Source organism: Phocoena phocoena, chromosome 8, assembly GCF_963924675.1.
Source record: "Phocoena phocoena chromosome 8, mPhoPho1.1, whole genome shotgun sequence".
Lineage (NCBI taxonomy): Eukaryota > Metazoa > Chordata > Mammalia > Artiodactyla > Phocoenidae > Phocoena > Phocoena phocoena.
This window is the reverse complement of record NC_089226.1, coordinates 33614536-33639096: the sequence shown is the minus strand read 5'-3', so window position 1 is coordinate 33639096 and position 24561 is coordinate 33614536. Positions and strand designations below refer to the sequence as shown.

The 24561-nt window shown below is 37.4% G+C and overlaps 1 protein-coding gene across 1 annotated transcript in view; it reads left to right on the top strand.

The window, feature by feature from the left end:
* The window catches only part of ARHGAP42 (Rho GTPase activating protein 42), a 281197-nt gene that overhangs the window by 87286 nt on the left and 169350 nt on the right, over nt 1–24561 (top strand). Inside the window, exon 3 of the mRNA XM_065881548.1 lies at nt 8030–8091. Coding sequence (XP_065737620.1) covers nt 8030–8091 — 62 coding nt within the window. The remainder of the gene's footprint in view (nt 1–8029; nt 8092–24561) is intronic.

Genomic DNA, 24561 nt, shown 5'->3' with positions numbered 1-24561 from the left:
AACTACCTGGTAGTTTGGCAGTTTCAAAGCAGATATTACTGAAAGGTCCTATCCCTGTTCAGAGAGAGTATATGAAGGAAAATCATCAGACATATAGTCTAGTATTATTTCTGTGCATCCACTGTGACTTTTGTCTTGGAATCATAATTCTCCTCACTTTTAGTAGTTATCAATCTGTAACAGTAGTAGTAGTGGTAGTTTTCTTTTATAGGTGAAGCCTCTGGCTTACAGATGGTATCTTTCTTCTTTTGAGTCCAGTTATTACGCCAGTGAGGATAAGATAAACCAGACTGAGTATCTAGTTAGACCAAAAGAATGAAAGATTGACATTTTGGCCACAAGTTCTGAATCTCAGCCCAAATGTACAGTGGCAGTCAATGTTGGGACTCACGTTGATAGATCAGATTAAAGTCTAGCACAGGTTAGTGCTTAGGGACCCATGGAATGTCAGAACCCAGGTATGGAGGGAGGCACTAGGAATAGGAGTTGGGAATTTAAAAGGAGACATATTACTGGTTAGAACCCCTGCAAAGAATCTGGCTAATATGGTTAGAGGATGAACAGGAACAAGAGAAAGCAGAAAGAGATCACTTGATATTAAGCCAGTGGATTCCAAAGTGAGGATTCTGTTCCTGTGTCCTGTTCAGAGTCTACACTGGCATCCAAGTACTGGACAGACAGATTATAGCATAGCTAATGGCAGTATGGAACAAGTGACGAAGCAGAAACAAGGTAGTTCCTAAGTCTGCAGAGTACCTGGTCAACTGGATAAAAGTTTAATTTTACGACTGTTTTCATTTGCAGGTTGTGCATTTCTTATTGTTCTTTAATGCTTAATTAGAAAACTATGCTATAATATTAACCTTTGATTACCAAAATAATATCTAATATGCTCTTCCAACTTGATACATCTCATATTTACTGAAACCCAATTCACCTGAATACAATGCTGCACAATGATGCATTGGTAGGATATAAAAAAAATTAAATGCCAGTTTTCAGGGGCTTGTTTTCAAGATTAATCTTGCTTTTTGATTTGTTTGGCAATGAAAAAAAAAAAAAGACTGACCACCTGGAGGACATTGTGGAGAACCCAGTTTAGTTACCTCAAAGAGAACTAAATTTGCCTGTGTTTTCGTGAGACCTTGGATTCCACCAGGCTGGGCTGTGAAGCTCTGGAAGAAAGATCAGTTCCTCTGAGTACTAGGGTGTATTACAGTGACCTGTTGGCATTCCACAGTGGGCCTGTGACTTTTTTTTTTTTTTCTGTTGGTTTAGGAAGCAATTTATTGGCTTTGCAACTAGGCATCCATGGAGCTTGAAGCCACAAATAGAGTGGAAAAATCTTATCTGATGTTGTGGCTTTTGGAAACTAATAACTAGAGTTTGTGGTTGCAAATAATGCCAATATTGCAGACAGAGTGGACAGCCCGTCAGCAGGGATATTAATTGTTACCAAAGACTTGCAATATCTTGTGGGAGAGTTGGTGTCAATTTTTATATCACTCTGTTTTGTAGACATAGTATTTATTATTCAGGCATGCCACAAGCTGACCTTGCTGCCTGCTTTGTTTATGGGTTAAATTGTTCCTGAACCAAAACTTTCCACTGGATACTTCAGCCAGTATGCTACCTTTGATCTTTTTAGCGTTCAGAGAATTAAAACTCCCTCAGTGGAAGTTCCAGGCCTGAACTGCTGATGTCATACCCTGTTAGGTCACTGCATGCTTTTGTAGTGTAATGCTGGGTGTCCCTTGGCTATGTAGGTTGATTCTATTCTAGTAATTCTCCATGTGGCCTAGAAGGATATGATGGATTCACCTGCTCTGGCTCAGATCCTCAGTTCAGTACTGATGTTTTACAGCCTTGCTCCTATTCTTCATGAAAAGTCAGTGCCAGAGAAAAAGCTTGCCAGAGCCTACTCACACCCAAATAGAAAAGTCAAGCGACTGTTGGGGCAACATCTGGACTTATAAAATATGATTGCATTGGTGCAATCTGGCTTTTATAGACTTTTACAGGTTTTCATGTTTTCCTTGAGATTTAATCAAGTCTAAATCCTACTGCTAACCCAGTTCCCCTCTATTCATCAGCATTATCTGAACTTCGTAAGTGATTTGCTCTCTCTAATAAAGTGAAAAAAATGTGTTGTGGACATAATTGTATATGTCACTGATTTGTGATCTGTACTTTTTGGTTTTTTTTGAGTATGTGTTTATGCTGTTTAGGTTTGAGGAAAGACTCCTAGGAGAAATATGTAGCACATCATTGTCTGACTATGATATAAATGTTGGTTAGATGCGAGAGAGACATGCTTTTTCAGTTCTTATAGTTGTGAAATCTGTAAACCCAAACTGTTCAATTGCTGAAACATTTAATAGTATATAATGCTTAGTACTTAAGGTTGTGGAATTATATCAACAATGAACAGGGAATAATTTTCTCTATTCTCGCTCATTCTTACTTCCAGACACTAAACAGATTTTCCACAGTTAGAAATAGTAGGATGAATTTAAGCCTGCTGAAAAAAATTGTTAGGAAATAGATATTTTATACAGTTCAGGAATGTTTCAGAATTTACGATATTGGTAAAAACAGTTGAATTATGGGTAAATAATTCAACTGTTGTCTTTGTGAATGTTTATGCTCTTGGGACCCGTCATAAATGCATCTGAATAATAGATTTCTTTTGTTCCAAAAGTATTTTTCCAATATCACATTGTGGAGGTAAAAAGGAAACCTATAGCAGTGTTCTTGACCTCAATAATTTTTTTGGAAAGTTAAAATTTATATATAAAGCTACATTTTGATTGCTCTCCAGTAATCTCATGGTCCAGATGGTCAGGAAGGGGAAAGATTATTACTGGCAAATACAGCCAGGAAAGTTTCATGCAGGTGGCAAGAATGTGGATAGCTAACATAATTTTCCAAAGTATCTGGCCTATCCTTTTCATAATATTTTATGAAGTCTAGAATAAGAGTTGGTATGTTTCTCCTTATAGAGCAAATAGATGGTGGGAATGTATTGTTATATTCATCTACTGAAAGCCCACTGTGTATTAAGTATTGTTTTTGGAATATTACTCTCACTAAATCAAACTCCTGTCATACCACCTAGGTATCGTCAAGATCTATCATTGCAGGACCAGCTGTTATATTTAGTGTTAGCCTGGACCCCCCAAATCAGATAATGCAGTGGTTTTTATTTATGTGAAAATTAATAAATAAAATATGGAGCATCACAAATAATTGATTATAAGAGAAAATATTTGGGTATCAGAAATTTGCATGTAATAAAAAATGTTTTCAGATTTTGCTTAAGCAAAGTCTTAGAAAAAGTGGCTCAAGCAGTCACAAAATCCTTAGCCATTTTGTATAAGGCCCTGTGATGGGTGCTGAGAGAGTCATTTTGTATATGTTTTGTGCCCAAGGTCTGGTGGAGAATAGACTCCCTCTAGTTTTCATGGCCTCTTTAGGCATTTGTGGGTCTCATGCACCAGAGATTCCAATACTGGCTTCTAATCTCTAGAGTACTGCTGGAGAACACTAACTAGGCAGCTTGGACCTGCCTGATTTGTGTTGGAGGTACCTGTTAGACTTTGAGGGTGGGGCAGGCAGGGAAGTGACTGGCTATCCATCTGCCCTTTCTCCTAAAACCCAATTTATGTGATAATACCTTGAATTATTTTATACTTACGTTATAGGATTGTTAATTTCTGTTTTCTTTCCTTGTTATGTTGTGCTTAGTAAACTATTAATGTGATACTTTGACATCATTATAAAGAAAAATATTTAGGGAAAAACATTAGATATGGGTTTAAAAAGTTAGTAGGCCACTGTCCCTAATTCATGAAATAAATTATTTAGTGTTCCTGACTGTTTCTTATAGAACAAATGATGAATCTGAAAGCTTCATTTGGACCAAGAAACATAGTATGCTTTTATAGAACTAGGACTATAATATTTAGAGAGAACAGTCTTAGTTTTTTTGAAGTCATTTCCCTGAAAAATCAACCAAAGAAAAACAGGGAACAAAAGTTACTGTCAAATTGGGGCAGACCCAGAAAACTGCTGGAAGGAGAGTCGTTTTCGTTGTGAGGAACCAGACAAGCAGTTGCTTTTGCAAATGTTAAAATTTCTCCCCAGACTTCCTCATTATAATCTACTATTGTCATACTGAGTCTATAAATAGTATTTATAAGGGAAACAGACCAGAATTCAAGTAAAGCAGAAAATGGCCATTAAGTTTTGGACAAAGAGGTACAGCAGCAAAATGAGAACTTTGAGTTTCCTTCCTTGTAACCAAAATCTGATTTAAGGCAACACCACAATATTGGAGTAGCAGTTACCTTGGGGAAACCTTTGGACTTCTGAAGTCATCATCGTAAAATACTCCCTGGGACCACTAGAGTGCTGCTACGTAGGCCAGTGAACATTTTCTGAGTTGATCAACTGGAAGGTTCTAGTATACCCATGTCAGTCTAAAATCAAGTTATAATCTCATTTATTTCAAAAATACCTGGTGACAGGCTTCTCTGTGCTAGATATTTATTTACCCTTTGAGAAAATTAATAATATGTGGTCTGTGCCCTCCTAGGGTGTAGGCTAATAGGAAAATAAAGTGTTTTTCATTATTTGTTTAAAAAGTTATAGATTATTTTTTAGGCTTTACAAAAACTAGCAATCTCCTTTTCTACCAGTCCCTGCCACTTAATTCCTCAGAAAGACTGTTACAGGAGAATGGGGTATCAGAGGATGGTCATGTCCCAGGTCTTGGGCGAGTCCCTGGGATGCACTGCCAAGTGAGGGTCCTTGGCTTTGCGCAGGAAAGCATTCAAGAGTGAGCCATAGTAAAGTGAAAGCAAGTTTATTTAGAGAGATAGACATTCCATAGACAGAATGTGGTCTGTCTAAGAAAGCAAGAGCAGCCCCGAAATACGGGGTGGCTAGTTTTTATGGGCTGGGTAACTTCATAGGCTAAGGAGGGGGAGGATTATTCTAACTATTTTGGGGAGGGGGCGGAGATTTCCAGGAATTGTGCCACCGCCCATTTTTTGGTCTTTTACGGTTATGGCACCTGTGGGTGTGTCATTTAGCATATGCTAAGTATTACAGTGAGTGTATAATGAGGCTCAAGGTCTACTGGAAGTCCAGTCTTCTGCCATCTTGGGCCTAATGGGTTCTAACCAGTTTTTGTCCTATCCTGTTCTTCCTAATGGCTGTGTCATCCTTTTAAAGGTTGTGCCCTGCTCCCTTCTTTCCTGTCTCAAGACCACTTTGAACTTTTAGCCATTCCTCAGTTTCTTTCAAGACCATGATTACCTTGCTACTTCTTGTGTTTTTCTTGTTGTTGTTGTTTTGTTTTTTTTGGTTTTTTAGTTTTATGTACCATCCTTTCACTTCATAGTGTTGTCACACTATGTCTTGAGTTCATACTATCTAACATGCTCCTTTCCCTTTCTCTCAATAGAGTTAAAACTTCATTTTGGCAAAATGAATTTAATTTTTAATGTTTATATCAGTGATTTTGTACATATTACTCACAACTCAGTTATTTCAATTATTTTGATTGTGTTATTTGTATAACTTTGTTTTCCCAGGAGTTAATTCACTTGTCCCTTGGTATTTGCAGCTTTCAGAATCCACAAATGCTCAAGTCCTTAATATAAAATCCTGTAGTATTTGCATATAACCTATATAACTTATGCATATCCTCCCATATTACTTTCAGTCATCTCTAGATTACTTACAATACCTAATACAATGTAAATACCATGTAAATATTTGTGGCACGCAGCAAATTCAAGTTTTGCTTTTTGGAACTTCTGGAATTCTTTTCCCCCTGAATATTTTTGCTCACTAGCTATAATTGCCTTTGAGTTTTCTTTAAAAAAAAAAAAAAAAAAAAAAAGGAGTGTAAATTTCCTCTCATTACATTTAGACACATCAGGATATTGATCAGTTCTATTTTTCTTTCTCTGTAGACATTTCCTGGAGCTTCTAACCTATTGCTCCAGTGTAGACAAGAGCCTCTCTGGACCTTTGGCACAACTGTTGTCCTAGAACAGCTCTGTGTTGTCCTGAGAATTCCATTTGCTTCTTTGCTTTGCTAGAATTCATGTTTTCATGTTTTGTTCCCAAGTTTTGTGAGAGTGTGTTAACCAATAGCTTCTGATAAAAGGAAGCATATGAGAGTAAGGTTTTTTATTTTTGTTTTGATATTTATTAAAAAGGTTAGGCGGTGTTAAGTTAAAAATCTGGGGTTAAAGTGCTTCTTATACAGACTTTCAACTAGTGTACTCTTTCTATTTACATCTCCTCTTATTTTCTCACCTCAGGAGTACCTGTTGCCTCTCCTTCTGTAGCCCAGTATGACATACTTTTTGTCTTCTTTCTCTGCAGGCATGTTAACATTACCTTCCATCATTCAAAGTTTTGTTGACTTTTTCCAGTCTCATCAACAGATCTTCAATGGCAGTAGATAGCTGCCAGAATGATGACTGGATATTTCTTTACCGAAAGTACAAACATATAATATGCTATTGCACACTCCAGTTAAAATCTTCTATCTATTTGTAAAATGCTTTTCTCTTCAACTTATTGTTGTCAAAACTGGGTTGTAATGTAGCAATGACAGTTATTTCTGCAGAAATTAAAATCACATTTTAAACACTTTAGAAAAGTTCCACTTACTTTAAGGCTGTTACTGTGTTTATGAGATTAATGTGAGTCTCCCAGGTAATCCTTTGATTTCTGTTTTGGTAACTGAATAAAATACAGTGTGAAGTAATCATAGGAATAGAATTTCAAACCAGCTTAGTTAGTGTAAGCCTAGTGGTTTTGAAAAGAGAGAAGAAAAATCCAAGATTGTAATTTAAAATTCTTAAATGGAAAATATTCTTTCTCTTTCTTAATGAGTTTTGTTGGTAAGACTCTTGATGTGTTGTTCTCACTCACCTCCCTTTATTGTAGACTTTATGCCAGACTTACTAGACTTCTGGTCTCACAGGATGTTTTCAATATTAGTGTGGATGAAGGAAGAGGTGGGAGCCTAAAGAATAAGGACATAGAAGGGAAGGTTCAAGGCTTAAATCAAAATAAAATTTGCATTTACCTTATTTCTTTTGTTAGTTTTGTAATCTAAACATTCCAACTTTAGTTAATAATTCACATTAAGTATAAGTTACAGAAATTGATGTCGACAAATTAATCTTTCACAGTTTACTGTGTGGCACTGTGCATTTTTGAAGAATATGCTATTGTAACTCCGTTTACTTATTTTTTTCGTTTGTCCTCCCAGAGTTCCTGAACACTTCCCAAACCTCAACAATATAGCTTCAGATAGTTTTCTAAGGCAGTGCGTCTCAACTTTAATGTGCAAAGGGATCAACTGGGGATCCTGTTAAAATGCAGATTCTGGGCCAGGGCCTGAGCATCTGTATTTCTAACAAGCTCCCAAAATGCTGATGCTGGTGGTCCTCTGACCATTCTGACTAGCAAAGGTCTAAAGTACCTTGGATATGAGAGTGATACAGTAATACAGAATACAGAATCTGTTTTTAAGTATATATGTGTTGAGCTTCAAGAAAGAAGTCAGTGGGAGACTTTGCATTACTGGCTGCTACTGAGTACATCTTAGTACTGGATTTATTGCTCCTTATAGATTTAATGAATTTATTATTTGTATGATTCTGTTTAGAAGTGATTCCAGTACTATACTTTTGTTTATTACTGTGTAAATTTTATTTATTAAATATATAAACTATATTCCCTTAGTGCCTTTGAAGAAAAAATATTATACTTGATATGTGCTAAACTTCAATTTGTAGCACACAAACATCTCTTATATATAACTGTTAGTCATTGAAATCCTATTGTATATACTGTTTCCTGCTTATAAAAACATAACACCACAGAATATATACAAATTCATAAGTATCTTTATTGTAATGTTTATTCTTGTGCAATTGGATATCAGCAATGTAAAGAGGTTAATGCTTTTTTTTTTTTTAACTTATCTTCTAAATAGCTCAGTCACTAAAAGAATTTGCAAGACTACTCATCGCAGTAGAAGAAGAAAGGAGAAGACTGGTAAGTCTCTTCTCCATTTCTTAAGAATAATGCTTTGTTTGGACATGTTAAAAGAAAAAATAGACCTTCTGAATTAGATTTAGTCATACCAGATTTTATAACTTGATACATGTACTGAATGTTACAGAAAAGATTTGTGAGTATGATGATCAAATATTGCTAATAAGATATGCCATTTCTTTTTGTTTCATTTGGTCAGCAGATATAAATTACATTCATTTTACTTTCCATTTAGTTGTTCTGAGAAAAGTATTGAACAAACTGCCATGAAGAAACTCATTCTAACTGAGCAGTCTTATAAATAATCTTAGTGTTATAATGAAGACACATTACAAGTATTAAAGACAGTTTTTGGAAGGAGCAACTAAATTTGCCAGGGTGTTAGCAGGGGACTTTCTTGAAAAGGTAACATTTGAATTGGGTCTTGAAGGCTCGGAGGATTTTGCTGGGCTGGGAAGAATGGGAAAGCATTCTACGTTGACACATTAACTTATGTGGCAGTATCAGAGCATGGTTATTAGTAATACATTTATCCACTCACAGATATAATTTTGTACCCATTGTGTTCAAAGTTCTGTGTAGGCCCCTGTCTATGACCCAGGCTGCCCATTCGCATATGGAAAAAATAGTAGTATATATCCCACAAGACCATTGTAAAGCATTTGTAGCAGCACCTGGCACATTATAAATAAATGCTGATGGTAAAGATGTTGGTTGTCAGTTAAAGTGAGGGTTACAGACATTTAAAACATCATCTTTGATATCCCTGGCTTCACCATCCTGTTGGGGAGTTATATATACACATAAATAAAGTGCTCGGCTTGTGGACTGAATGGACTAGGAACTCAGCAGTTTGGTGTCATTTTGCTCAATAGGTGAGGAAGAGGAATTTGAGGAGGGTGCCCTTAAGGAGGCCCTGACTCCTGGGGAACATTGCCTGAGCTGAGGGAGAATCACACAACTAAGACATGGCAGTTATATAAGTGAGCTTGAGCAGAGGCCACAGGTGGGAGAAAGTACTGTGTATATTTGTAGAATAAGGCAGAGGGTTCTTAGAATTATCAGTAGAAGATTGATTGGTAGTTTTGGGTGTATGTGGCGTTTAAGAGCCAGGCTAAGAAGTTTTGGTCTTTGTTATAAGCTGTGGGAAAATTGCTAGAAGTTTTTGATAGAAGAATGAGAGGATCAATATGGGATTTAGGAGAGATTAATTTGGTGGCCATGTGGGAGACATATTAGGTAAGGAAGAAATGTTGTGGAGAGGGGTGACCATGTTTTCTTAGGAAACATCAGCCTACCATAGGTCTGGTCCCAGTATCAGAGAGATAGCCATGCAATGTGATCTGTTCTAGTTGGAGATGAGCCACTGTGGGAGACTGACCCTCTCTGGGGTGGTCAGAAAAAGCTTTTCTGTGGGGGGTGACTTGACACTTTTAAGTGCTTTATACCTAAGCCTTCATAAACTTCTATACAATAGAAGTTCAGGTTCCATGGGGAGATGTGGGTGGTATGTGCACTTATGGCCCAGAAGACGAGCTGATGATGGAAGTGGGAAAGAGTGGTTAGAGAGAAGTGAAAATAAAGAGTTGGAAATGGCATGGGAGCCAGGAGAATACAGTTGACCCTTGGACAACATGGGATGGAACTGCATGGGTCTAGGTATACGCAGATTTTTTTCGGTAGTAAATACACCAGTGCTAGACAATTTACCGTTGGCTGAATCCGTGGATATGGAGGGCTGACTATCAGTTACATGTGGCTTTTCCACTGTGCCCCTAACTCCTGTGTTAGTTAGGGTTCTGGGTTGAGTGATTCAAGTCCTATGCAAATAGTTCAGGAGAGCAATTGAGTCATCTAGCATGGGCTATAATTATAGAAAATGTATAAGAGTATGGGAAAGTGTGTTGTAGCTTGCAGGAGGAAAAGAGCCAAGAGAATGTTCTTCTAGCACTGAGGAGGCCTGGAGGCACCAAGGGAAAAGCTCTTCTTCTGTTCTGGGACAAAAGAGAGGATTGGTTAAAACATAGAGCTTTGGACAGTAAATTGGTTGGTTGGACAGATGGACAACAGTGTTAGGAAGGAGTGGTCATCTGCTGTGAGAGGAGATTGTAGAAACAGTTTAGAACAGCCAGGAGCAGGTTCTACAAGAGAAAAGGGACTCCTGGTCAGGGATAAAGAGCCATTGAACTTAAACATCATGAATATGTCCAGGAAAGATTGATAACCATGTTTTCATGGATTTTTCTAACAATACCCAGAGCCCTGGATTGTGAGTGGTAAGAACAGTTGGGAGGTCAGATTCAGGTAGGGGGTTGGCACAGAAGACGTGGTGTTGGATTACAGGGGCATGGATTTGTATGATATGAAAATGGGTCCTGATTGAGTACAGCGATGACTGAGGCAGGAGGATACTGATAGCCTTAGGAAGCAGAGAGGGCAAGCATGACTGCTTACCTATAATGAAGGTTAACTAGGAACACAGAAGATTCTAAGAGAGGAAAAGGACATTGTAATCAGGCGTGGCAGTTGAAACATAGTGAACTTGACAATGGAGCTTGTTTAGATAGTGATAAAGTTAAGGTGTGGCTGAGCAGGGACAAAGACCCTAGAAATTGGGAAAGCTGAGCTCTGAAGTTTGGATGTTTTATGAGCAGGATGTTGAGATCATCCAATATGATAACAGGATAAAGCCCCAAAACCAAGAAGTGGCTGAGGAATGTGGTAGAGTGTTTCATAAGCAATGGAGATGGAGATTGGCCCACCAGCTCATAGTGTCTCAAGGATCTTCATTTCTGTCCTTAGCCATATTTCTCATGTTGGAGCAAGGAGGGAATTCTACATTCATGGGTGAAGTCATACTGTGGGTTTTGATTGCCTTACCTGTTGTTTCAGAGAAGGTCTGAGATAAAAAATGAAAAATAATGAAGAAAAATCTCTATAGATGAAAGACTAATGGATTGCATTTCCACAAAGATTATATAAAAGTAATCATTTAAACACACAAATCTAAATCTTGGAGTGTTTAATCAACACTTCTAGTCATTTGGTGTTACCATAGCTGAAGGTACAGCTGGTAACGGATTTTGTGCAAAGAATTTGTATTTTAAAAAGTAGTGCTTCATTTAGGAAGTAGAATATTTTAAGTGTACTAGGAAAGTGTAAAAGAGTTCTATAACTGAATATAAAGTCAATTAATCATGCTGTTTTTAGTGATAAATCATGACATTGTATATTAATTGAATTTAACCAAAACCTAAGCATGTCAGAACAGTGACTAAACAAAAATAAAATCTCAGGAAGATGAAAAAGGACACAACAGTTTAAACAAATTCTCTTGCTTCCAATGATTTACCGTACTGAGTACATCATCTGGGTAACCTAAAGTCTATTTGCAGAGAAAGAGCCTAAAGAAACATTGATTTTTAGAAATGGAACTTCTTCTTTGCTCTTTACTAACTTTAAGTATTGAGTTTTTGAAAACAAACTCTGCTAAAGCCAACTGAAAATGCATAGTTTTAATGCAACAAAAAAGTGACCCAGAGTAAGTTTGAAAATATCTATTTCAGACACTTATGAGGGTACAGTTTATCCTGTCATACTTCTCACTCAAAAATCCATCTTCCATGATTTGACATTTTCCAAGATGTCAATTGACACTTGCCATCAAGGGGCTAATAGAGAACAGCCTTTTAACAAGACAAATAGAAGAAATAATTTAATAGCCCTTTGTAATGGCCTTAGTAAAATGCTTATTACTTGCAGTCAGGATATGGTATTGATTAGTGATAGAGGCTTTTTTTAAAAAGTGCATCGTTATTGGAAATGTTAGGGTTTTTCCCCATGGAATGCAGCATGTCCATGCTTTTGATTAGAAATGTCATAAATTGGGTGTCTAGGTGGAAAGATTCTGAGACGGTGCCCAATGTAGACAGGGGCTTCTAAGCCATATAAACTTGGTGGTAAGGTCTCTTCAGTTTCTGTTTCTCCACAGGAACTGCTCTATTTTACTTCAGATCATAGCTGACTGGGCTGTGCAAATGCTACCATTTAGCTGTTCAAAATTAATTTGAACAGATATTAACATATCAAGAGAACCCTCTGGAGAAGCATGAAATGGTCAGTTGAGGCCTTCTGGAAGAGATCTTGGTAGCTTCTCCTTTGTTATTTCTATTGAAATACTGAATTTGCTTCCCTTTTGCCTCCAGGCCTTTGGACCTGACATCCCCCTCTCCCTGAAGCCCTGGAACTGTACTTCACCCCTCATTCCTCCCTTCTCATTCCTCTGCCTCTAGTTCCCTATTCTCCATCTCCCTGGGCTTTCTTTCTCTCAATGTGTCTCTACAAGCTTCTTTTGGATTTAGACCTTTGCATTTGTCATTTCTTCTGCCTTGAACATCCTGATCTATATCTTCTCATGATTGGTTCCGTTTTGTCCTTCAGACTTCACCTTCTATATCTCCTGGGGGCTTGCACTTTCCATACAGTTTAAATGAGTCCCCTTTGGTATTTCTTTGACAGAAATACCTGCTCTCATGCAGCTTGCATTCTACTGGGGAGAAACAGACATTTAAACAAATTATGTCTGAGGGAGGTAAGTGCTAAAAAGAAAAATAATGGACCTGGTAGAATATGTTGCCCTTTATTGGGATGAAGAAGGAGATGAAGGAGAAATAGTTAAAATTTGAATCTATTGAGGTGTTTACTGGATATCCAAGGAGACTTGTTGAGGGAGCATCTGAGTATATGTATGAGTCTGGAGTTCAGGGGAGCAGATGGAACTAGAGATATAAATTTAGACATTGTCAACATGTTGAGAGTATTTAAAGCTGTGGGAATGTATGAGATCACCCACCCAGTCTGTGAGTGTGCAGACAGAAAAGGTGGGAGGGTCAAGCCCTGAGGTGCGGAGTCCAGAGTTTGGTCAGAAGAGGTAGAATCAACAAAGGAGATTTGGATCAGTAAGAGAACCAGGGGAGAGCTGTTTGGACAGTTTGCTGGAAGTCCCATTTATTCACTTGGCTATCGCAGAGATGTAGGGCAATAATAAATAGAAACTTACAGGATGTGGACCAGAGGCTGTAGCCTTCTTCAGGATAGAGGCTCTAAATTATCTGTTTACCCTATGCTGCTCGTCCACCCCAGCCCCTGGGCCCTCACTTTCTGGGTACTCAGAGTCCCTGACCTTGACAAAAAAATGTTTTGGTGTGCAGGTGTGTTGTTTGTTTTGGGTGTGGGTATGTGTGCGTAGAAATGTAGATTTTTAAAAATCTTTGTCTCTAATTAAGGAAGCCAGAATTTCAGAATATTTTAGCTTGTGTTCATCATGAAGAATTTATGTAGATGAACTTGTTTCTTATAGTTTTCATTTTGATTAATACTAGAAACCTCTTATTTTTACTGTTATTACCCATAATATTTAACATTCACATTTGACCTGTGTAAAGTTACAAATTTCACTTCAGGTTTCCCAGGATTTATATTCTTTCTATTCAGTGTCCACATTTGTCTTTTTTATCCTTGGGCAATGAAAGTACTCTCCTGAAATACGCTAGGTGTCTGGGCATTACTTTGGAATAACAACAACAACAGAAAGATAAGGTACTAGGAGGCCAAATGTGTAACCTTAATAATTACTTCCTTTGTAAGAGTTTTGAAACTTCTACTTTCCTTTGTTATACTTTTTTGTTGTTGTTATTATACTTTTTTTAAAAGCATAATCAGTACTATATAAGGGTTAATGAGGATAAAATCAAAATAGTTTTAGATTTGTATTAAAAAAAGAAAAAATGTGTCAAACGTAAATTACTTGACTATTGATATAAGATTTCAGTCTCTTATATGAGTCTTAAGATATTTAAAAAACATATCTGTGATGTCTGTTACATTAGACACTAGTCATCTGTGGCTATTTAGCACCTTAGATGTGTTAGTGATTGTGTGGTTTGCATTATATTTCTATTGTGAAGCACTGCTATACAAAATAATAAGTGACCCTGAGCATTTTCAAGGTACCAGGCACTGCTACAATTGCTTATATTTTTACCTAATTTAATCTGCACAGCAACATACCTTTCAGGTGTATGCTATTAATAGATCCATTTTATTTTATTTTATTTTCTACTGCTTTACAATGGTGTGTTAGTTTCTGCTTTATAACAAAGTGAGTCAGTTATACATATACATATGTTCCCATATCTCTTCCCTCTTGCGTCTCCCTCCCTCCCATCCTCCCTATCCCACCCCTCCAGGTGGTCACAGAGCACCCAGCTGATCTCCCTGTGCTATGCATCTGCTTCCCATTAGCTATCTACCTTACGTTTGGTAGTGTATATATGTCCATGCCTCTCTCTCGCTTTGTCACAGCTCACCTTTCCCCCTCCCCATATCCTCAAGCCCGTTCTCCAGTAGGTCTGTGTCTTTATTCCTGTCTTACCCCTAGGTTCTTCATGACATTTTTTTTTCTTAAATTCCATATATATGTGTTAGCATACGGTATTTGTCTTTCTCTTTCTGACTTACTTCACTCTGTATGACAGACTCTAGGTCTATCCACCTCATTACAAATAGCTCAATTTTGTTTCTTTTTATGGCTGAGTAATATTCCATTGTATATATGTGCCACATCTTCTTTATCCATTCATCCGATGATGGACACTTAGGTTGTTTCCATCTCTGGGCTATTGTAAGTAGAGCTGCAATGAACATTTTGGTACATGACTCTTTTTGAATTATGGTTTTCTCAGGGTATATGCCCAGTAGTGGGATTGCTGGGTCATATGGTAGTTCTATGTGTAGTTTTTTAAAGAACCTCCATACTGTTCTCCACAGTGGCTGTATCAATTTACATTCCCACCAACAGTGCAAGAGGGTTCCCTTTTCTCCACACCCTCTCCAGCATTTATTGTTTCTAGATTTTTTGATGATGGCCATTCTGACTGGTATGAGATGATATCTCATTGTAGTTTTGATTTGCATTTCTCTAATGATTAATGATGTTGAGCATTCTTTCATGTATTTGTTGGCAGTCTGTATATCTTCTTTGGAGAAATGTCTATTTAGGTCTTCTGCCCATTTTTGAATTGGGTTATTTGTTTTTTTGTTATTGAGCTGCATGAGCTGCTTATAAATTTTTGAGATTAATCCTTTGTCAGTTGCTTCATTTGCAAATATTTTCTCCCATTCTGAGGGTTGTCTTTTGGTCTTGTTTATGGTTTCCTTTGCTGTGCAAAAGCTTTGAAGTTTCATTAGGTCCCATTTGTTTATTTTTGTTTTTATTTCCATTTCTCTAGGAGGTGGGTCAAAAAGGATCTTGCTGTGATTTATGTCATAGAGTGTTTTGCCTATGTTTTCCTCTAAGAGTTTGATAGTTTCTGGCCTTACATTTAGGTCTTTAATCCATTTTGAGCTTATTTTTGTGTATGGTGTTAGGGAGTGATCTAATCTCATACTTTTACATATATCTGTCCAGTTTTCCCAGCACCACTTATTGAAGAGGCTGTCCTTTCTCCACTGTACATTCCTGCCTCCTTTATCAAAGATAAGGTGACCATATGTTCGTGGGTTTATCTCTGGGCTTTCTAGAGGAGCAGACTCAAAGGCACATAGTAATAAGTGGTACCCGAGGGTTTAATCCCAGGCTGTTGGGCTCCAGAGCCTCCACATAATTCATACTGTTACAAACTAAGACTTTTAAAACAAAAAATTACATAACAGTAGCAAACATATTATTAATATAGTATGTGAAATGCTCTATGAAGTGCTGTAGGTGTATTATTTCAGTATCTTAGGAAGATTAGGGAAGATCACAGGCATTACAAGTTTTGAAATTAGATTTTTAAATTTCTTCATATTTAAACAGGCATACATACATTTCAGCAAAAGCTTAATTCATTAATCCATTGACAGTTCTCTCATCAGATTTTAGCATGTGAGAGCCTAAAGTCTCTCCCCACTCCTTTGAACCAAGAATTCATGAAATTGGAGAATATTTTAAATGTTGAGAAAATTACATGTCCTTATTTCTCTCAATGAAAGATTTTCCCTTGTTTAATGGAAAATTTGCCATAGATTTTTGCATTGCACATATGCTGTCAGATGATATTGATTAATCTCTGAGTTTCTGGCATTGATACTGTTATATGCTTAAGTCCAATTATCTGTGAAGTAATCCAGTTTCTTTTATTATCTCAGATAAATAATGCACAGTATGCCAACATTCCACATGTATGAGTATGGATTATGTTTCTGGTATGTCTTAGGTTAACATTTATTAGAAGCAAACTTCAGGTATGCTGGCCTACATACCAACATTTTTCTAATTAATTTTTTTTTTTTTTTTGGCCACGCTGTGCAGCATGTGGGATCTTAGTTCCCTGACCAGGGATCAAAGCCATGCCCCCTGCAGTGGTAATGCGGGGGTCTTAACCACTGGACCACCAGGGAAGTCCCCATACCAACATTTTTATACAATGATTTCACCTGAAATTTAAAAAAAACAAAAAAAAATCTCAACGTTCTACATGTACAAAGTTCTGATTTTTCACATTTATTGAATTGCAGAGGCTTCCCATGATTTCCCTGATTTTCAGTTATTTGGTGAAATAAGAAAAGGTAGGATTCAGAGGTGGCAGGTTACACACAATTCATCATGACTGCAATGATAGTGTCTTTAATTTTTTTCTTGGTAATAGTCCTAGTATTGATTTGTAGTTTTTAGAGTGTGAAAAATGCTTTTAATATATATTTTTATTTTATCCTCCAACAATCTGAAACTGAGTTCAGAATCTAGATGAGTTACTCAAGGTGATACATACCACTAAGTGACAGAGTCAAATTGAGTAGGACTCAGTTTTAGGTCTTTGGACTTCAGCCCATTGTTCTGTTACATCCTGTGTCTTCTCTTTTTTTATTTAAATTTTAAACTCCTTGAGGACAGAGGCCTGATCTGTTTTGTATTTTTTTTTTTTCCCTTGTGTATATTACCTGTTCTGAAAACCGTCTTGGTTGTCCAAAATTTAGAATAATGCATACTCCTTTACAGAAGAAGAAAAGGTGGTTTTGAAAGTTATCACAGCTTCCTATTTGCCATTTCTCAGATTGTTTACTTAATTCATTATGGTTAAGTCTAAAAGAGAAATAAACTTTCTTTGAGTAAAATTTGCTAATTTTGTGTGAAGACCTTTAATAGGGTAATTGCTAGGGTTTCAGAAAATACCTCAAAGTGTTCATATTTGTGAATTATGTCATTTGATTCTATAACTGAAAAAGTCTTAGGACACAACGATGACTAGAAATGTCTGTCAAAATTCTGAAAAGATCTTTGAATAGATTTAGTGTAGTGGTCAGACAGTGAAGCTGTCCTGACAGGCTGCCTTGCCTTTGAGCCATTTCCCTGCTCATTCACGCTTCTACCCTAGAGTATAGGAAAGGGGATAGAAGAGAAAACTTGAGACTTGATTGTTATGTTCTGTACCAGCTCTCACAGAAGAAGGAAAGCAGCTTGTACCTTCTGTAGTTAAATTAAGGTTTGTGTGCTATTCTAAGTTATGTTCTGGTGAATTTGAGGTTCTTGCTTCATTGTGAAGGAATTCAGAGATGAAGTGATAGGTAAGAAGTGGATTTATTTAGAGAAACACACTCCACAGACAGAGAGTTTGGGCCATCTCAGAAGGTGAGAGAGCTCCTAAATATGGCATGGTTAGTTTTCATGGGCTGGGTAATTTCATAGGCTAATAATTGGGAGGATTATGCCAGTTATTTTGGGGAATAGGTGGAGATTTCCAGGGATTGGGCCACCATCTATTTTTGGCCTTTCATGGTTAGCCTCAGAACTGTCATGGTGCTGGTGGGTGTGTCATTTAGCATATGCTAATGTATTACACTGAGTGTATAATGAGGCTCAAGGTCCACTGGAAGTTGAATATTCCGCCATCTTGGACCTAGTTGGTTCTAAACAGTTTTTGTCCTGTCCTACGGCTGTGTCATTCTTTTAAAGGTTGTGTCCTGCCCCCTTCCCTCCTGTTTCAGTTCTGCTGTCTTGGCTAGCAGTCAGCAGAGGGAACTGAGATGACACTAATTTTGAAATATATTTGTATTTAGGTATACCAGTTTCATTAACATTTGGACATAATTTTTTTTCTTTTGGTTGATGCCATTCTCACAGCTGGTATTTCATGGGTGTATATCAAGTTGCTAGATTTAAAGATTTGTAAATGGAAATGTGGCAGTAATCATCCAGTCTTTATATTTTCCTATTTCCAAAGACCCCTTTATATTTTTAAGATTAACCTTGACTGTATGGAAGGATTTAGGGGAACTTTTCCACCAGATAGTGCTATTTTAAAAGCAGTCAATTTAAAATAGGATACGTGAATAAAGAACTTTCACTTTTTCTTTCCCGTCAAGACATAAACTGTATTGAAAATTTCCTTTTCAGTTTTGCTACTTTGGCATGAATCTTTAGATGTTAGGTTTTTGTTGCTTGTGGCTGCAAGAGTCTGCTACTGGACACAGCACCTGTGCTTCCCATCTCTATTTCTTCCATCTTCCTGACTTTGCCATTGATCCCAGTTGTATAAGCTTTACTTTGGAGTCTTATAATTGCATATCATATTTTCAAAAATACATTTATTCTGTGGTGTTGGTCATCATATTTCATTGATACCGTTGGGTATGTGTTAGTCTTTACTACATTTATAAACCATGTTTTGATTTGTTTTTATTTTTAAGATGTATTTATTATTTTTTGACTTATTTTATTTATTTTTGGTTGTGTTGGGTCTTAGCTGCAGCACGCAGGATCTTTGTTGAGGCACACGGGATCTTTCACTGTGGTGTGCGGGCTCTTCCTTGCGGTGCGAAGGCTTCTCTCTAGTTGTGGCAGGCGGGTTTTCTCTTCTCTAGTTGTGGCAAACAGGTTTTCTCTTCTCTAGTTGTGGCCCACAGGCTCCAGGGCGCGTGGGCTCTGTAGTTTGCAGCATGCGGGCTCTAGTTGAGGTGCGTGAGGTCAGTAGTTGTGGTGCACAGGCTTAGTTGCCCCCGCGTTCCCTGACCAGGGATCGAACCCACGTCCCCTGCGTTTTAAGGCAGATTCTTTACCACTGGACCACCTGGGAAGTCCCTTGATTTGTTGTTTGATAGGAAAGACAAAGATACTTTGATACCATAAATAGTAAATATCTAAAGTCATTTTGTCACCATATCCCAAAGTTTTAATATCTGGATGGGGCATTTAATTTTAAAGGGCAAAGAAAATAAACCTAAGTAGACGTAAGTTAGACTTGAAAAACAGCGGTAAAAGATAAGCATGAGGGGAAATTTTAAATGATGTGACAAAGCTATCTGTGGTTCAGAGATATCAGCTGACAGACCAACCAGGTATTCAGGAATAAGAAGTTGGGGTGTTCTTCAGTGAGCAAAATGTTTTTGTCTTTACGATTAAACCACAGTCATATTGTTCATGCTCTACAGGAGAAATTGCACATTTAATTACCATCAAGATAAAAGAGACTGAAAGCTTTTTTAATTACACTTTTCTTTATTTTGAGATAATTATAAATTCACATACATACAGAGGAATCCTGTGTATTCTTTAGCCAGTTTCTCCCAATGGTAACGTTTTGTAAAATCATAGTAAAATAGCTTATTACATTTTACTTTGTTATAATACTAATTAAAAATAACTGCAAATTCATAAACTTGCCATTTGTCCTAGAATCAGGACTCATCATTTGAAGACAAAAGTCAGACTCTTAGTGGATTCTTATCAAGATGCTTTGTGTCACTTCAGGATGAGGTCTGTTATTTATGTGTCACCAGGACACTTGTTTGCAAGGCAAACAGCACATTGACTGGGAAGACACTGGGATGTCTCATTCATCTGTGGGAAGGGCTGTGTTGCATGCAGGATTCGGGAACAGCTAGAATCATCAACTCTTTCAAAAGAGAGGGCTTTTTTGTCTCTGACTTTCATTTGCTTGTCAACTTCATTCTCTTAGTTGGCTTCTTCCACATGGAGAGTCATAAACACTGCCTCCATACCTCACAGACATTGTTTCTGGAGGAGGCCTGTCTAGTTTCCATTGGTAAACTTAAAAAAAAAGATTAAAAAGGCTCTGATTGGCCCAATCAATATCATTTAAAGACCCTTGACCAATCACCAAGGCCAAGGGGACTGAGTATGTTGTATGTGTTCTTCTAAATATGATTACTATTTTCAGAAATGAGGAAATTACTGTGATTTAGATAATTACCCACCTCATCTATTATAGCATGGTAATGGCCTTAAGACATTTCCAGTTAACATTGTCATTTGAGCGGAATACTATGATAGTGAATTGTGTCTGAAATTTTTTTGTGTGTGTGTATGTGTCTGAAATTTTACAGGACTTACAAGACATAATATTCACCATCCAAACGTTAGAAACATTCACTTTAAAAATCAGGAGTCAGGCAGGGATATACACTACTACTACTTAAATTCAATATTGTTTTGGAGGACACCTAGTCTATGGAGTAAAATAAAACCAGAGTCATAGAAGTTATAAGACTTAATTTTCTTTCCTTCATTCTATAATCTATTGATGTGCTTTTCCCACGTAGAACATCTTAAATAATCTACAGAGAATTTATTTAGAAATAAGAGTCTAGCCAGGTTGATAGATACATGTGAATTATATTTTTGTACACCATCTCAAAATTGCAACGAAAGAATAAGATACTTAAGAATAACTCTACAAAGTATGTACAGGACTTTTATGTGTGAAATTACAATGCTTTATAGAAAAAACAATACAGTGAGTCAGTTAAGAAGAATGATTTTAACCAACATTACTTTTTCTCCCAACTATACTAGACAAGAGAGCTTTACTGTAACCATCTAACTTAAGCAATTTGGTTAACTTTTTACTTAGTGTAGTGGTGAACCACAGGCTAGTCCTGAAGATAGTGTATTTCCTTTTTTCATTTGGAAAATGTGGTCACCCTATGAAGACCTTACTTTAATCATATTTCCAAACTTCTGTGAAACCTTTGGATCTGAGATCTTTTCAACAACAGAAACACTGCTTTTTGAGAAACTGCTGTACTCTTCATTTGTATAACCATTCCTAACCAAGTTGGTGGCAGAACAGTGCTCTACATAGTAATTATTGTATTTCTGTTTAAGTGTCTCATGGCAAAATAAAATATCCCCACAGATCTGAGACTTTTAATTCTGTTCACTTTATATTTCATCCACAGTATAATTTCTACTCACTACACATAACAGAATACTATATAAGCAATGCAAATAAAATGTACTTTCCCTACTGAGTGAAAACAGAACATGATGTTGGGAAAGTCTCGATTCCAATTAATTGTTGACATCAAGTAAAACACTAAGCTTCTCAGGATTATGTTTTCTTTTTTATAAATGAAGAGTATTCTGTTTCCCAGAGTGCAAAATGGAAACTACCAGCAATGTGTTAGATATTAAGCATTATATGAATGAACAACTTACATTTTAGTAGTTTTATTTTAATGTGTATTGAATAAAGGACAACTCTGAATTTAACGGAAATTATTGCTTTTCAGGAAGCTTAGTAAAAGAAGTGGGGTCAGTTTATAAGGAAAACTGGAGGACATTGATCTGGCCAAAATTGTGGAAGTAGTATATGAGTGACTGAAATTCGGGAATCCATGGCATAGGTGATATATATGCTTTAAATGTTTTTGATTTTGATTGTCTTCTCTGACTGTATGCTCTGCTAGACATAGCCAGTGACTAGTCTCCAAGTTCACTACCTCGTTTATGGAGCTTATATTGAAAAAAAAAAAAAAATTACACCTGAAGCGATCTGATATCTCATCAATTTCATATGAAAGAAGAAGCCATCATATAATGAACACATTTGTGGTAGGTTAAGCCAGATTTTGCTTAATATCTTATGCTTAAAAATTGAAGCTGTCAGTGGTAGAATTTGGGTACCTCTATAAGCAAAGCAGGTGGTAGACCAGTATGCATAGCATGCTTTCTTTTTTTTTATTTACAAAGCAAAACTTCTGTAATTTTTTACATTGAAATAGTTGGGAAAGATAGCAGTCATTTATTCAACAAATATTGATTTTTCTTCTCCTGGAGCTGAGAATATAGGTATGGGCAAAAAGAGTTTCTGTCTTGCCGTTGACATTATCAGATGGTAATAGGTGCTCTGGACAAAGGAGTGTAAAGGAGGATGTAGGGGGGATGTAGGTGTGTTTTAATGTAGGGTATCAGAGAAAGCCTCAGTGATTAGGTGTCATTTAATCAGAGACCAAACAAAAGAAAGAGCAGTTAGTCCTGCAGATCTCTGGTGGAAGTGCTCTTAAGGTAGCTCCAACAACTCAACAGCAAGTACGAAGACCCTGAGGCTGGAGAGTGTTTGGGGTGTTTGAGGAATGAGGCCAATGTGGTTAAAGCATAGGAACAAATGGGAAAGTGGGAAGAGGGGCAGTGGGATGGGGTGGGGTGGGGGAATGTGAAGCGTATGTAGGGCCTTGGGAGAGATTGGACTGTTGCTCTGTGGAAGGGTCTTTCAGTAGAGGAGTGACTTGAACTAATTTAGAATTTTAAGGGATTACCTGACTGTTTTTGTAGAGTGTAGAGGACATGGCTGGATGGTTGTCTCCTAACTGGGGAGATACCAGTCAGGAGGTTATTTTAGTTATTTCATTAGGTTGGAGACCATGGTGATGTGCACCAGGATGAAAGCAGTGGAAGTAATCAGATTCTGGGCTTGTTTTGTAGGTAATATAACAGGATTCGCTGCTTGATCACATACTAATTGACAGAGAGGAGGCAACTATGCTTCAGAGGCAGGGTTTCTCCACCTCAGCGCCATTGATATTTTGGGCCGGATAAATTTTTGCTATGGAAGTCTGTCCTGTGCATTGTAGGGTGTTTAGTGAGATCCTTGGCCTCTATAACTCTTGATGTACCCCCTTCCTTTCCTTCCAAGTAATGATAGTGAAAAATGCCTTCAGACATTTTACACCCTGAGGGGCAGAGTTGACCTATTGAAAACCACTTACCTAAGGTTTTTGGCCTGATGGGATTGAGAAAGGGCATATTGCCTGCCATATCAGTAAACAAAGGATGTCACAGTCTCACAGTTGGTGATTGCAGCCACCAGCTGGAGGTGAGCCGGTGAGCCCTGAGGGAACTTGGGACAGACAAGAATACCTGCCATCTAGCAGCTGTCAGACTGCAGCCACTCCCTACGTTGAGCCCTGAGGAAACTCAGGATATGAAAACACAGGCTACTGGTCCCAGGTAGCTGAGGTACATATCTAAGGAATGATTTCAGTGAGCCTAGACTCTCACATCTTCTCATACATAGAAAAGCGCTGAATTCCTTGACTTGAGATATCTGGTTTTCTTTAGTTAACAATAATCTTTTGACATTCAGACTACCTGCCCTTTGTTGCAAAACTCCTATATGTCCTGGCTCCCCCTCACTTCCTTAGAGCAGTGCTTTCAGGGTTACTTGAGAGGCTGCCTCCCGGGCCTGAAGTCCTAAAAATTCCCACTGAATAAAACATAACTCACATTTTAGGTTGTGAATAATTTTTTAGTTGACAGGCTTCTGGGATGTAGTGATCATGGGGGGAACAGGTGTGGTGGGTGTTCTCAAGAATTTTATTTCAGACATGTTAGCTATTAGTCAGCTAGAGCTGTTGAGTTAGGAGTCAGGGGAGAGGTCAGGGCCAGATTTGGCAATTGTCAGTGCATAGATGGTATTTAAATCCACTGTTTTGCGGTTGAGATTATGCAGAGAGTTAATCAAGAGATGAGGTATAATTGACAAAACTGTAAATATGGAGAGGATTTTGAGTTAATGATTCCTAGAAGTGATATTTGTGATGTTTTAATTGTGGTAAAAGACACATAGTTGCTTTTTTCGCTTAGCATAACGTCCTCAACATTTGTCCATGTTGTAGCATGTGTCAGAATTTTTCTTTTTTAAGGCTGAATAATATTCCATTGTATTTATATGCCACATTTTGTTTTTCCATCTATCTGTTGATGGATACTTGGGTTGCTTCAACCTTTTGACTATTGTGAATAATGCTGCAATGAATATAGTGTGTAAATTTCTCTTTAAGACCCTGCCTTCAATCCTTTTCAATTTTTTGAGGAACCACCATATTGTTTCCCATAGTGGCTACACCATTTTACATTCCCACCAACAGTGCACAAGGGTTCTAGTTTCTCTACATCCTGCCTAACATCTACCCTAACACTTTCTGCTTCCTGTTTTTTTGATAGTAGCCATCCTAATGGGTGGGACAACTTTAGGGTTTAAGTTTGCTTTTAGATGTGGTTGGGGTGGGTGAGGATATATGCTTTATATCTGTAAATTTACAAGTTTAACAGATAGTGAATGTTTTAAAGCAGCAGGAAATGTTGACTCTTTCAGAAGACACTGATGCAGAGCATGCTTTGTGATAGGG